Raw genomic sequence first — 15,066 nt, 5'->3', positions numbered from 1 at the left:
CCAGTTTTCATCTCTGATCATTTTCAGTCTGGTTAGCATGAGCCAACATCTCTCAGGTCTTAGGTGGCCTATTTCCAAATGGAATCATACAACATAAAAATTATTGTGTGCATGAGAGCAAACAGTCTGGCTGAACCCTAATATATTGACTAATCATTTGCAGAAAATATTTTTCTCCCAATCCCATATATGTTCATGTTTCTATTGAATGATTTCAAAATAAGGAGGGGCTGGGGTTGTGGCTCAGTGGTAGAGTGCTTGCCTACCACGTGTGAGACACTGGGTTCGATTCTCAGCCCTGAATATAAACAATAAAATAAAATAAGGGTCCCTCCACAACTAAAAAAAAATATCAAAATAAGGAAATTTCAGAGCTGATAATAAGAATATTATAGGAAAAATGGTTAATGATAGTTGGATATACTTGTCCTTACTTTCCATAAGGCATACGAGTAAAAGAATATTTGAAGGGAGCTTATCTTAGACCCATCCTTTTTTCCTTCCAGCTTATATGCACCTTTTTTCATGTGCAAATTTATCTCAGCAACCACAGATATTTTTCTGCCTTCTTTCCTTTACCGTATCATAATATAAAGTTATCCTTAGTTCCCATCATAAGCCTCATAACAATGTTCCACCCTATTGGACTCTGAACTACTTTCCACAATTCATTTTTCAAAAGAGCTAAACTTTAACCAGAACGTTTGGATAAAAGGCAAGACCACGTCATGCCAGGACAGCCACTTGGACAAGGCTTCTCGCCAGACCCGGAGTGACCATGACGTGCTGTGAGGGGTGGACATCCTGCAATGGGATCTGCCTGCTGATCCTGCTGCTGATTGGAGTAGTGCTCAATGCCATTCCTCTGGGTATCGACTTAGTCGAGCAAGACAAAGGTTTTCAAAACCCCATCTCCTGCTATGAGTGGTTGTTCCCAGGAATTATAGGAGCAGGTTTGATGGTGAGTAAAGTTTATTTGACTTGATTTGGAGAAGGGTCTGCCTCGATTTTAAGACTCCTAAAGACTGTCTTGCAGCCTTGCAGTCAGCCAGGGATGGTTAGGAGCAGGGGTACAGTACTAATTTACATTGGTCATCAGTGAACAATGGTAAATATACTATGGGATGCTGATAGGGACAAGGTAAATCTGTTCCCTCAACTTGCCTCTGCCCCACACCCATCTCTAATGACTTATAGGGAATATAAAAGCGGGAAGTTGCTCAGTGGGACTGAGAAGACACACTCCCACGCAGGATGAGCATTGAGAAGGGCAAGGCGTGGCTGGGGCACCACGTGCACGTGAAGGGAGTTGGCCTAAGAATGGAGCCTGAGATCCTGGGTTTCTGATCTCAGGGACTTTGTGGTTTGGCTATGACACAGGGCCCAGAATGTCATGCACTTTAATAGTTGGGTGGTGATTTACAGTTCTACCTTTGCTGCACAGTGCAATACCAAACCCATGAGCGGGCCTGATCACACAGCGAGGCATTTCCGCAGGGAGATTAGACGCCTTCCAGGAACCCTGATGCACAGGCCTGGCCAGGACCCACTTGTATGGTGAAATACTGTTTTCAGACCATCTCAGCTACAGGTCTGCCACCAACACCTTACAGCGGGAAAAGCATCTGCAACATGGTGTTGTTTCCATATTTGTAAAATGGGGCAGTGGGTGTTGAAGTTGGTCATTCAGCACCCAGGAAGTTTGCTTTTGTTTGTTCCACTACTTGTGTGCTACTCAGGGGGCTGAGTTAGTGCTGCAGAAATGAGTTTGTGTGTGTTTGTGTGTGTGTGTGTGTGTGAGAGAGAGAGAGAGAGAGAGAGAGAGAGAGAGATATTAACAGTGTTTTAGAGAGAAAAAAATGTGGAAGTAACATCTAAAGAAATTTAGGACACACAGAAAAAAAATCCTGGACACAGTCTTCTACTTGAATCCCTAGTTTTCCCCCCAGTACTGGGGAGTAAACTTGCCTCACATGCTCAACGCAAGACTCTACCTCTGCGCCACATCCCCAGTCCATTTTGCTTTTCATTTTGAGACAGGGTCTTGCCAAGTTGCCCAGACAGGCCTTGAACTTGTGATCCCTTGGCCTCGGCCTCCTGAGTTGCTGGCCCTAAGGGTGTGTAGCACTGCCCGCGGCTTGAATCACTAATTCTTAAAGATGACCAGATACTGCTACTGACCTTATTTCCAGACTTGCATACAAACACTCTTAGGCCATCATATTCTAAACTTCGGATGGAACTTCACCCTTTGGTTGGCCCACTGGATTTGAAACCACTCTGTCATCAACACTCCATTCTAGGAAGCATCCTGAAAGGTTGATGGCTACTTTGCTTTTACCATCATGTGCAATCTAGTCACTTGCTTTAGGTAGAAAGAACCAACAGGAAAGTTTTTAGAAAGTTCTGGGGCTTTGTTTTTGTTTTGACTTTTTGTATTGGGAATTGCAACCAGGGCCTCACGGATGATAGTCAAGAACTCTACCATTGAGCTACAGCCCCAGCCCTTTTTAGTTTTTATTTGGAGACAGGGGCTTGCTAAATTGCCAATCTGGGCTTGAGGCCTGACTCTGGGCTACTTCTTTAAACTGCCATGACAACTCTCTTCCAGGCTGAAAGAGAGAAAATACATTTCTGAGCATCATGAAGAAACTGCAAATCGTGACTATTTCTCCCCCTGTAGAAAGCTTCTCCCTGCCCGAGTAGATGAGCCTTCTCTGCATCTGGCTTATGCAGAAGCCAGGAGAAGTTGGCTTCTCCATCGTAACTTCATGATGGAAATTTCTATAGTTCCTAACAGTTCCTGAGTTAAGATAATCCATTCAAATCAACTCATGTAGCTTTGGATACAAATTGACCTTGCCATAAACCCCACGATAATTTTTTAAACATTTTCTTACTATTATTAAAGGAACTTGAGGTTGTCATGGTACATACCTACAACCCTTATAGTCTTCTTTGAGAGAGATCAGGGGCAGGGGGAGAAAAGAGAGAAAGACACAGAGAAAGACAGAAGGACATAAAGAAATCTTCCATATATTGACAATCTGCTAGGTACCAGCTACGGGGTTCATATATTACATTGTTATCTCATTTAAATTCTTCAGTTATCTGAACAGACATTACCATTGGTACTTTATTGACCAGCAAACAGGAAGGAAAAGAGTGTTAGTAAGGTCACAGGTGCGTGTGAAAGCTAATTCCAGATTCATCTGATTCCAAAGCTAGCAAAGTACCATAGTCCTCAACACCTGTCTGAGAGAGAGGTGAAAGACACAATCCATAATGTAATCCATAAAGTTAAGTGACCAGGAAGCTGAATCATTGAAAGGTTATATGTGCTTGTGAAACAGTTTCAGAGAAACTGGACTTCCTTGTTCACCACTAAATCTATTTTACCACCCTCAATAAATATTAACTAACGCTTTTGATGCCAGACTACCCTGTATTCCTTAGTATTACAGAATGGCACTAAGCATCAAACTCTTTGAAAATCTGAAATGCGCTTTATGAAATAACTTCAGACTCTAGGCTATGCCCCCGAGCAAACAGGTGGGTGGTAGAAGGGCCCAGAAGACAGGAAAGTTTTCCTGGGCTCTCTAAAGAATGTGGAAGAATCTTTTCCAAAGGGAATAATGTCTTTTACAACATCTACCAAAATACTGACTAGTTCAAAATATTGACCTCACAATAAACTGATAAATACACAGAAACATTTGAAAAGAAGAAATCCCTGCCTATGATAAGCACTTTGAGCCTAGTTCTTGAAGTCTTTAGGAACTTGCTGAAGCATGTCAAATTAGTGCCGCTTTGAAAATGGGGCATTTTTTCAGGAAGTTGCTAATAATACAAACTCTGGAATTCGTTATTGATTACTTCATGAATACTGTCATTTTATGATTTTATGACTTACCCCAAACAGAGGCAACATTTTTATCTTTGGAAACCATTACAAAGTAAAAATGTGCAGTTAATTATTTTTAACTTCTTATCTTCTAGCGATTCATACAAATGTTATTTGTTCAAGTACTAAAAAATATTTAAATGTTTCCTTGTAAAGTATAACATAAAGGCCATTTTATTTACCTGAAGTTAATTGTAAGCCTGAACTTAATCAGGCTTTTATTTTTTGAGTTCTTATTATATAATGGCAATTTATCAGTCTATTAATAAAGTCTTCACAGAAAACAAATGTTGAAGTTAAATAGATTAGAAGATACTGAATATCAGGCATTTGCAAAATATAGTACTTAAATTTATGGTGACCTATACCTTAGCGTGTTGCTCTCACGTTCAAGTGATAAGAAATCAGAGTTCTGTCACAGAATTTTTAATTGTCTAAAGCTCTTCTGTACTTCCTTTGTAAAATTGCATAACTTACTTCTAAAACTGAATAAAAGACAGACTAGCAAGACTTTAATTAAAAAAAAACTTCGTGCATTCAAGTATGCTTAGAAATGGAAGAGAAAGAGCATTCTCATAATAACTTGTTTTGGCAGGAGGTTGCCTGGTAGAAGTGTAATTCCGTCACGTGCACATGCTCCACGCACACACACTTTCCCATTTTAATGTCTACCCCATAAAGAGTTCCTTCCATTTCCAAAGCTCTGAATGGGCAAAATGTTTGAAGCGTAATGAGTTGTTATTAAGTTACCCAGCATGGCAAAATAAAGATGTGTTGACACGCCATGAAATTGCCCAGTGATGATTCACACATTATAAGCCGTTACTTTACAGCCCCCTTTACTAGGGAATCATATGCATAAATATTTAGTATCTCTGAAGTAAATCAATCCTCAAAAAAGTTATCAAAATTTAATTTATACCAACAGGGAAAATGGAATGATGTATCCATTTGTGATTTAATGTTGCTCCACTTTCTTTTAAAAGACTCATTCCCTTTTCTAAGTCTATCTGATAAAGAACCAGATAGTGACAATTTTAGGGTTCGCAAGTCAGACTCTTCCAATGATTCAGCTCTACTATTGGTGCGCAAAAGTAGTCATAGACAATGTGTACATGAAATGTGCAGTTGGTGTTCCAATAAAACTTAATTTACAAAAGAGAGATGGCAGACAATAGTTTGCCAGTTCTTATCCTAAATGACTTGTTCTGTAAGCTCAGAGGCAGCTTATGGATACAAGAGACTCAGTGCACCGAATGCCAATACTTATTTGGGGTTGAAATTTCCTTTTCCTTTCCTTCTGGGCTTTCAGCTCTGCCTCCCCCTTCCCAGGTGGCTAGATAGCCATATTCACATGTGGCCTCTGATTTGCAAGAGGATTGGTATTCAAGGTAACGTGTAAGCAAAGTTATCGTAACATACAAAGTGACCCAGAGTCTGAGCATGATCACGTTAGGAAGTGTTAGGAAGATGCCTTCGCGAGAGGTAAATCTGAGACCTGTTCTGTAGATGTGTGTGTGTGTGTGTGTGTGTGTGTGTGTGTGTGTGTGTATAAAATATATCTTTACAAAGGACCAGGGAAGGAGCAGTTAGAAGGATGCAAAATAAGCAAGTTTGCTAGTGAGGAAAATAAGAACTAACAAATTCTACGTGGGAAACGGGGAGGTTTTTAGCACTCAATCAGTCAATGTGGTTAAGAGCCTCACAGCCTAGTTTTGAGTCCCAACTCTTGCACCTTATTCAGCAAGCTACTCAAACTTCCTGTGCCTCTGTTTTCCCCATTGGCACGGCGACTCAGAGGCTAAGGCAGGAGGATTGCAAGTTAGAGGCCAGCCTCACAACTTAGCAAGACCCCTGTCTCAAAATAAAAAATAAAAAGTAAATCAATGGCAGAGCAACCATGGGTTCAATCCATAGTGCCAATAAATAAATAAGTAGGTGTCCTACATCACAGGATGATCACAGGAGTGTTGTGAGGATGCAGGAACTACAGCGTGGAAACCACTGCCGACCGCCGGCATGCAGTTAGAGCTCAGCAGGATTTTAGGAAACAAGAGCAGGAGACAGAACCACTCAGGGACAGCTGGGCTGAGATGGCAGAAACACCTCGGGCTAAAATTTCACAAGTGGAAGGAAGCAATTTACATTCCACCCCTCAATGACGACAAAACTCCTTCTAGTAAGAATTTCTAGTCATAGCTGCTGACTAAATATTTCTAAATACTGAAAGTTCCCAAACATGGCAGCATTTGTGACAGCTTTCCTGGCAGCGTGGTATTTCCCTCTGCATGGAACGTGATGGAGACAAGAGTTCTGAACATTGGGGTAAAGTCGGATCATTGCAGATGGTGGATATGGGAGTGAAGAGACAAGGTGGAACCCAAAGCAATGCTCACATAGAGGCTTGGCAGATGAGCAAGGTGCACGTGACCCCGAGGGAAGACATGGGGGTGGTGGCAAATGGGGGTGGTGGGGGACGTGGTGATAGAACTGCCAGGCAGAGGAGAACCACGGGGTTCTTCCTGGAGGCTTGCCAGACTCATTCATACCCGTGATGAAACTGGAGTGAATAGATGACCCCAATCTAGTTAAAATGCAAGTCTCTTGGCAGATGCCTCAGGAAACTTGAGTGTAGACGGGAGACTTTATAAATGCCATCTGAACACTGCCCCCGTTTTAATCTTTATGGTCGAAACTGTGATCACAAGCTCCCAGATAAGTGTGTTGCCAAATTTCCTCTCTATTCTCTGGAGACCTGATTTCCCACAACTGGTGGTAACAGAAGGTGAAGATGATTGCTTTTCATCAGATGAGAAGAAACAATACTCATCTTTCTCGTAATGTAATTTCCAGTCATTCCAGCAACAACGATGTCCTTGGCGGCAAGAAAAAGAGGCTGTGTGCAAACAACAAGCACGGACGTGAGTACTGAGCTTTGGAAGCTGAGGTGCATTACAGCTGTTGACATCCAAGCAAAGCCACCCTGAGTCATCTACCCCTAATGACTCACAGCAGGGCTAAACTGCAGGGTCACAGTGCTAGAATCCAGGATTAGGATGATTAGATGATAGTATGGAAATTAAGCAGGATTTTTTTTTTTTCCTCATAAAATTTAACTTTGGAGCTAGCCTTTGGTTCCTTTCCTCATTATTCAGGTCACTTATCCAAAAGAGTTCAACGAGGAGACTTACAGTCAGCTGCGAGGGCACATGCTTGTAAGCCCAGTGACTGGGAGGATGAAGCAGGAGGATCAGGAGTTCAAAGTCAGCCTCAGTAACTTAGTGAGACCCTAAGCAATTTAGCGAAACCCCGTCTCAAATAAAACATAAAAAAGGGCTGGTGATGTAGCTCACTGGGTTCAATTCCCAGGAGAGAGAGAGAGAGAGAGAGAGAGAGAGAGAGAGAGAGAGAGAGAGAGAGAGAGAGAGAGAGAGAGAGAGAGACTAATAAGGCATACTCAGAGCTGTGATCAATCTCATAACTGTCAAACAAGCATTAGGTTTTGTGGCGTGTAAAAAAATAATTAGAGAAAAAATACTCCTCAGTTCTCTCATGCATATGAGATTGCTTTGCCAGGATTTCAATGATAATTGTCCCTATCCAATTAAAATAAAAGGAAATGCCCGTTATTTTTTTTTTCAAACATTTAATACCTACTCAAATATGTTATCAATATTATTTAATCTTCTCAAAACTCTTTAATTGGGAAATAGAAAGAGCTGGGATTTATTGACCAAGAAAGTTGATGCTCAGAAAAAGCAATCATTTGGGGCTGAAGTGTAGCTCAGTTGTAGAATGCTTGCCTAGCATGCACAAGACCCTGGGTTTGATCTCCAGCACTGGAAAAAAAACAAAAACAAAAACAAAAACAAAACAAAAACAAAGACCAAAAAACACCACAAAACAAAAACAAAAACAACAAACAAAAACCCAAACAGTAATTTGCCAATTGTAGCACAGTTAGGTCAGTGGGTTTTTCCAAATCCACCAGACTCCAACAGTCTCCATACACTGTTTATGCTGTGATGTTGCTAACCACAGTTTCACGGCAGGCTCTTGTGATTCTCTAAAGGATAGATCAATAACAAGCAGTTGAAGTAAAGATGCCGGGCAGAGCTTGGCACATTTAAAGGAGGTCTTAAAGCAACGATTCCCAATCACATGAGAACATTTACACCAGCTAGGCAGATTGACAGAATTACCAATTCCTAGGTGACCCTGCAAGATTCTGCATCAGTATTTTCAGAAGCCCCCAGGTGATTCTAATGTGCTGCTGGATGACAGCCACTGTTTCAAAGAAATAATTATACCCATAACTGCACTTATATTTTTAAAAAATACTATCTGCTTCTGGCATTTGCTATTTCTCCAGGATTACAAAAATTAATTAGTATTTCCAGTTTGTCTCTGTCATGACCACATCATAGGTATTCAACAGACATTAGTCTTCAGTTTCTCCGGCCTTCCCTTTGCTTCATAATCTACAATAATTTAGTCTGACTTTGTATCATTTCATAAGCAAGTGATCATCCTTTTCAAAGGTCACTGAGTTCTCTATCCTTGGAGGCTACAGCAAGGTGGGAATAACCAAGGACACTTTTCACAAGGTATTGGGCTTGACTCAGTAGTGGCTTTGCTCTTGACACCCACTTGAAATAATTAAGTCATGCTTGGGCAGGATTCTCGATTATTCCATGCTGAGGGTCTTCAGGAGCTCCTGGAGTGCCACAGGGGTACTGTCAAATACTGGTGATGCTCTACGAATATCAGGCTAGCTATTTAAACCATAGTTGTCAGTTTGTACTGATGATCAGTTAATGTCATAAAACCTTCTTAGCAACTTTTTTTACTTGTTGGCAGGCAGGTGAGGACTATTGTTGAAGTCACACCTGCTATCTTCTAAGTCTAGAAAAGAGCAAAGCTCATAAAAGCAACAAAGGTGTGATCTCTGAAGGGCAGGAAAGGAGTTACCCAGGCCTTGTTCCCTAGTTTAACCGTTCCTTGCTTCCTTCTCCTTTCCAGTTTTTGTTTCTGAATATGCAATAGCCTCTGCTAAATCACTTAAATAAATCCCCCACTCTAAGGTCAACACAGAAAGCCTGGATCACTTTCTGTAGCCAGACTCTTTTCTAGTGACCAGAAAATAACAAAGTATCTTTTATTTTGGTACTGGAGATTGAAACCCAGGGGTGCTCCACCACTGAGTTACACCCCTAACCCAGCTAGCCCTTTTAATTTTGAGCCGGATCTTGCCGAGTTGCCCAGGCTGGCCTCAAACTTGTAATCTCCTGCCTCGGCTTCCGAGTAGCGGAGATTACAGGTGTGCACCACTATTGCCTGGTTCACAGCAACATCTTCTGATGAGTAAATTAACTGGCAGAAGTCACAGTATGCAGGAGAACCAGGATTTGAATTCAGTTGGCAGAAGTGCAGTGTGGTGACTAACGTCTGGTCACCAATGCTTCCCAGCTGACATCCTGGGGATCTGTCTACCTCCCTGAGCTGCAGTTACCTCTTCAAATGGGAATAATAATAGTGTCTCTGTCCTGGGATTGTTCAAAGGATTGAGCGAGGTAATTACTATATGTAAGATCAAATGTACAGGCAGCCAGGGGACTCTGCCCACTCACTGAAAGGTCTGAAGAGCACACCCACCATCCCTCTGGGAGCTGCAGTATTCTTCCATCAAAGAAGGGACGTTTCTCTCACTTCGTTTCTACTGATTTGGATATATACCACAATTGTCACAAACGACTTCTCTGAAACAACGGAGAGTTTGCTTTTGGAAAAAAAACATGTACATGTTAATTTTTCTCTCCCATGCCAAATTCCATGCTGTTTTCTGTTACCATGGCTGACTCATGAAATAAAAGACATTTATCGTTTTCCCCTGTAACACAGCAGTTCTCAACCGTGGGCGACTTTAACCCTCAATGCCCACCCCACGGGGGTGTCTGGCATGTCTGGAGATGTTTCTGGTTGACACACTGGGCTGGAGGAGGAGAGATGCTAGCTTCCAGTGGTGAGACCAGGGATGCCAGTCAGTGGTGCCAAGCTAGAAGTCCTGCTCCAACGCTCCGCAGCTGCTCGCTGCAGGGTGCTGACCACTGTCACAGAAGCAGCAGGGTCAAATCTGAATCAAAGAGTTGGGAGCCCAAGTGTGGGTGGTTAACATCCAGCTGAGGTTCTATGAGGGAGGAAGTGCACAATATAGGGAGAAGGGACCAGTGCTTGATGGCTGGACAAAATAGACAAGCCTCAGGAATACCCGAGGTGAGCTTTGTTTTCAGCCAGGGGTAGTGGCACACACCTGTAGTTACAGCTCCTGGAGAGGCTGAAGCAGGAGGATCACAACTTCGAGGCCAGCCTTAGCAAATTAGTGAGACCCTGTCTCAGAATAAAAGGGGCTGGGGATATAGCTCAGTTGGTAGAGTGTTTGCCTTGCATGCTCAAGGCCCTGGGTTCAATCCCCAGCACCAAAAAGGGGAGAAAAAATAAAGCGGGGGTGGGTGCTGGGAACATGGCTCAGTGATGAAGCTCCCCTGGGTTCAATTCCCAGTACCAAAAAAAGAAAAAAATTTCCAGAGACAGTGGCAAGCCCAGCCCTCTTTTATAGGAGTGTGATCAAATGGCAGACACTTCACCCTCTAGGCCTTTTTCACAACAAATCAAACCATGATCTTCAAAGATCTAGTACTACAAAGTGACTAGAGAACAACAGCAGCTCATTTCTAAAAGGGTTCTATGGGCTTGGGGACATCCGGAGTGGCAGAGTGCTTCCCCAGCATGCTCAGGGGCCTGGATTCCACCCCCAGCACATAACTAACACCGCCACCGTGCTGCAGAAACTTGAATCAGACCGAGGGGGTGTCATCATGCATGCAAATGGCTCTGCTTTATTTTCCAGATGTTTCTTTCATCACTTTTAAATGTGATCACAGTCCTTGGTGCTGTGTATTGCATGCTGGTATCCCTCAAGGCGCTCTCGGAAGGCCCTCTCATTTGTGACTCTCCAGGCAACAGCACCGCCACTTGTGAATTTTCATTAAAGAACTTAACGTAAGTAACCTTTCATTGACTGTCTTACACAGATGCATCTAGATTAGAGTGTGCTGTGCAAATAATGCCAATATTTTCTTTGATGCAGCTAGTGGGACAAAGCTTAGGACTCAGCACTTAATCTCAACAGGTACAATCTTACATAGTACAAGGAATTCCTACATTCAGAATGTGCTGGTTTAGCTGATCTCAGTTGGCTTATGCTGTATTTTTAAATCCTGTGGTTGCATGTGTAGGTCTATAAATTTTTTTCTGGTAAATGCACTTGAAACTTAACTTTCATCCTAGAGAAATGGTAATGTGGGATGCTCTGGGGAGTGAAGGAAATGTTTCTTTCTACCCTTCTAATTAATTGGGAAACTATGGCTGTAACTCCCTTTATAATTAAAAAAAATAATAAACCTCAATAATAATAATGTAGAGTCCTTGCCTGCTGATCTAAAAGAAATAAAGCCAGTGGATTTGTACAGACATATTATATACTATAAATGGAAATAAAAATGAGTCATGTAATAACAAATAATATTGAAAATCACATGCAATGGCTCATTTATCTTTATCTTTTAAGATGGTTTATACCTGTCTAGGCATAATTGGTAAAAACCGTTAGAACAATCTAATTCTTTAGCTATCTGTACAGGGTGGCTCAGTTTAGAAAATAATCAGATTTTATTTTTGTGGTTACATGAAAAAATTCACTCCCCCCTTTTCCCTTATCTTGCTAAATCTAAAAAGGAAAAATCTTTCAAAATTTGTCTAGCATAGTAAGTTCTGAATTAAAACCCAAAGAAATTTTCCCAACAGACTTGAGATTAGAGATCTCAACACAGAGGCCCCACACATTTAGCCCTCCGTGAGTGACAACAGCCTGCCAACGTACCGGGTTAAGTTCTGGAGACAGCAGCTCTCAGGTGACCTGTATAGGAAGGGAAGGGAAAGGTTAACCAGCAGTTACAATCCAGTGATCCTGCTTGCCACAAAGCAGGTCCACATTCCATGTGCAGCAAATACTGTTGTTTCCTAGCTGAAAAAATCAGTTGTTGGAACCCAGAAATGCAAACTCCCTAGGAACACTCAGTCTTACTACAGGAAGAACTAGAGAAAACAGTCATAAAATACATGTGTCCAGGGGTAAACTTGTCATTTTCCATAACCTTAGAACAGGCACCAAGTACATATATTTGAAATGTCTGGTGAGTTAAAACCACACACTTGGTTAAGAGAGATGCAACACTGCGGTTTGCATGAAGACCTGAGCTTCCTAAAATGGAGCTCTTTTGTTTTTACATCTTTAGCAAGTGAAAGTGCCTGTATAAGTAGGTGAAAGCATGTGACATTATTGCTATCCTGACATTGCTTTTTTTTTTTTTTTTTCTTTTTTTTGGTACGGGGGGATTGAACACTGGGGCACTTAATGAGCCACATCCCAGCCCTTATTATTATTTAAATTTTGGGCCAGGGTCTCATTAAGTTGCTTAGGGTGCCAATAAGTTGCTGAGGCTGGCTTTGAACTTGAGATCCTCCTGCCTCAGCCTCCTGAGTTGCTGGAATTACAAGTGTGTCCCACCTGCGACCAGCTGATAATCTGCCATTTCTGACAAAGAAAAACAGCAATTTCATGTGGTTTCATGCTAGGAGTAGTGTTCTATAAAAATGCTTTTGAAAGATGGGGTGTATAAGGAATAAAAGTTTTATAACTATTAGGGTTTTGGATCCATGTTCAGAAAGCCATAGTTTCAGGACACAGTATTCATCATTCTTTTGTTTTTCAGTGACTTTCACCCAGAATCCTTCAATCTGCAGTGGTTCTTCAATGATTCTTGTGTACCTCCTACCAGTTCCCCAAACTCTGCCATCAACAAGATGGGCAGTCACTGGAGAATACCTAACTCCGATTCTGAAGCAGACAGACAGAGGATTTTCCACTTTTCAGTATTTTTAAGTCTATTTCTTGTTGGAGTCCTTGAACTCCTGTTTTGGGCTCAGCCAGATAGTCATTGGTTTTCTTGGCTGTCTGTGTGGGGTCTCTAGCCAAAGAAGCCGAGTTGTGTAGTTTAATGGTAATAAAATAGAAGCATCAGTACTTGGAATAACTTGAGAATTACATTTAAAATACATGCCTTTAGAAGTTCAAAATGGAATATTATCTAGAAAGCTGTGTAAGGTCACTTTATGTAAAAAACATTTTCAAAGTCATCTTTGAGGTGATTAAAAAACCCAACCTTTCACATAAAAAGCATGTTGTAAATGCATCAACACCTTCTTATGAAAAGACAAAAATCATTGTTGGTTGACTTCTAGGGAGAAGTGGAGAGAAGCTTACAATTGTTTTGTATTTTTCTGTTCTTCTGTGTTATTCCCATTCTCTAGTTATATAGTCTTGTGTGTGTGGAGAGGGAGGAACAGTTTTGGTGGGAGGATGGGACAGGACGGAAGTGATTCTGGAGGTGAAAGTAGTATGGTGGTCTATTTATTGTATTTTTTATACTTAAAAGAAAACAAAGAATATGTATGTACATAAAAATGTAAGCTACATGCAATCAATTTTTTTAAAATCGAATTCCCAAATTGCAGGGAACAGTGAACAGAGAATAGCCCTGTTCAAGAAAAAAATCAGTCTTTCTTTAAAGATGGGACAACTAAACAGTGTATTTACCACATTAAAATTATTAAAGAGACAAAGCTAAAAGTACAATTTTCTGAATGCTATCACTCCTCCATTTTATTCAATTTTTCTGTTCATTGGGCTTCAGTTTTCTAGAAATAACTTACAATATCTATTATAGCTGTCCAAAATAAATTAGTAACATAGAACTTTTAAGGCTTTTCTTTAAACCCACTTACCATATGAAGATAATCCACTCCTACAACTGCCTATGTATCCCGAAGACCTAGTTTAAATATCTCCTAATTGAGGAAGTCTACCCAGTGTGCACGATTCCAATAATCTAAGTTAGCGCTCACCCAGTCATCATCGTACCCAACACATGACATGTTTTTGCATCCATCAGTATAGAATTTAAGGAGAAACAGGGGCCATTCCCTTCTCATCCATTATTCATCAATCCGTTCCTACTTTAGGTCCTTGGTAAGGCCGCTCCTCTCCCATACCCTGCTCCACGCCCCAGACGTCTTCAGCTGATAGGTTATTTCTTTCACTCTTTCTTCTGATCGAAACGGCTGCCATGAATTAAAGGTCCTAAAGCCACTGTGGTTTACAATCTCTGATCTGGTACCTAAACTTGCCAATGTGTCCTCTACATATGTGAGCATGCACCTTCTACCTCCTACCAAAATGCACCTTGTCTTTACAAAGCTCAATTTTTCTTAATTCTCATTCCATCCCCAAATACAATCTCACATTGAAATCTATACTTAAAAAACCACAACTGCCATCTAAAATTCTACCAATCCTTCAGCACATATCTCAAGTTCTTCTCCTTTAGTAAAATTGTTTTTATAATCATATAATTCTTTAATAAGCTTTACTCCCACCTCCATTAATGTATCAATTCCTTAAGAGCAGGAATGTAGCATATCTTCTGTAACTGCCTACTTTAGAGCAGTGTGTGCACACAGAAGTCTTTTGAGAAAACACATTATAATTAAAAAACGTAAGACAAACAGTTCTGCATTCAAGGCTCAGAAAACAATTCAACCTAAATGCCAAACAAATATAGTTAAAAAACTGACAGAGACTCATGTGGGACAATACACCATTTTCATAAAATCATTCCTTGAAGTGTAAACAACTTGCAATGCCTCAAGGAGTGTTCCCAGAAGGGTGTGTGTGTGTGTGTGTGTGTGCGCGTGCGTGCACGCACGGGCACCTGATAGTTCCGGACATACAGTGACAAGAATACACACGCTGTCCTTGCTGTGCCTTTCACTACGTCCTTCTCTCCCTCTGCTCCCTGCACCTGGCATCTTTTCTTCATTCTCTTTGGTTGAAATCATACATATATTTATCTCAAGGCTCAGCTCAAATATCTAAGAGGTATTTCTTGATTATCTTGATCAGGAGTGAAGTCATTTCTTAATCCCACAAACTTTTTTTTTTTTTTTTTTTTTTACTTTCAGTGATTAACAACTTTTTTGGGGGA

At 41.1% G+C, this 15,066-nt stretch overlaps 2 protein-coding genes across 2 annotated transcripts in view; one reads left to right on the top strand and one right to left on the bottom strand.

Moving 5' to 3' along the window:
* The window catches only part of Mff (mitochondrial fission factor), a 57,752-nt gene that overhangs the window by 8,399 nt on the left and 34,287 nt on the right, over positions 1 to 15,066 (bottom strand). The window contains exon 13 of the transcript XR_007107852.1: positions 11,844 to 11,879. The gene's annotated coding sequence lies outside the window, so the exon portion shown is untranslated. The remainder of the gene's footprint in view (positions 1 to 11,843; positions 11,880 to 15,066) is intronic.
* Tm4sf20 (transmembrane 4 L six family member 20) lies at positions 735 to 13,773 on the top strand. The gene is made up of 4 exons (XM_047543904.1): positions 735 to 961; positions 6,757 to 6,881; positions 10,763 to 10,963; positions 12,736 to 13,773. The coding sequence occupies exons 1-4, from the start codon at positions 779 to 781 to the stop codon at positions 12,992 to 12,994; spliced, it is 768 nt and encodes a 255-aa protein (XP_047399860.1). The 5' UTR covers positions 735 to 778; the 3' UTR covers positions 12,995 to 13,773.

Source organism: Sciurus carolinensis, chromosome 3, assembly GCF_902686445.1.
Source record: "Sciurus carolinensis chromosome 3, mSciCar1.2, whole genome shotgun sequence".
Classification (NCBI taxonomy): domain Eukaryota; kingdom Metazoa; phylum Chordata; class Mammalia; order Rodentia; family Sciuridae; genus Sciurus; species Sciurus carolinensis.
The sequence above is the reverse complement of the archived record's forward strand: the minus strand, read 5'-3'. Positions and strand labels throughout refer to the sequence as shown.

Bases quoted from the DNA above. Each gene is read 5' to 3' on its own strand.
- Tm4sf20 (XM_047543904.1), top strand. From the start codon at position 779: ATGACGTGCTGTGAGGGGTGGACATCCTGCAATGGGATCTGCCTGCTG. The intron at 6,882-10,762 runs GCCACCCTGAGT...AACTTGAATCAG, and splicing joins GCTGTTGACATCCAAGCAAA to ACCGAGGGGGTGTCATCATG. The intron at 10,964-12,735 runs GTAAGTAACCTT...TTTGTTTTTCAG, and splicing joins TTTTCATTAAAGAACTTAAC to TGACTTTCACCCAGAATCCT.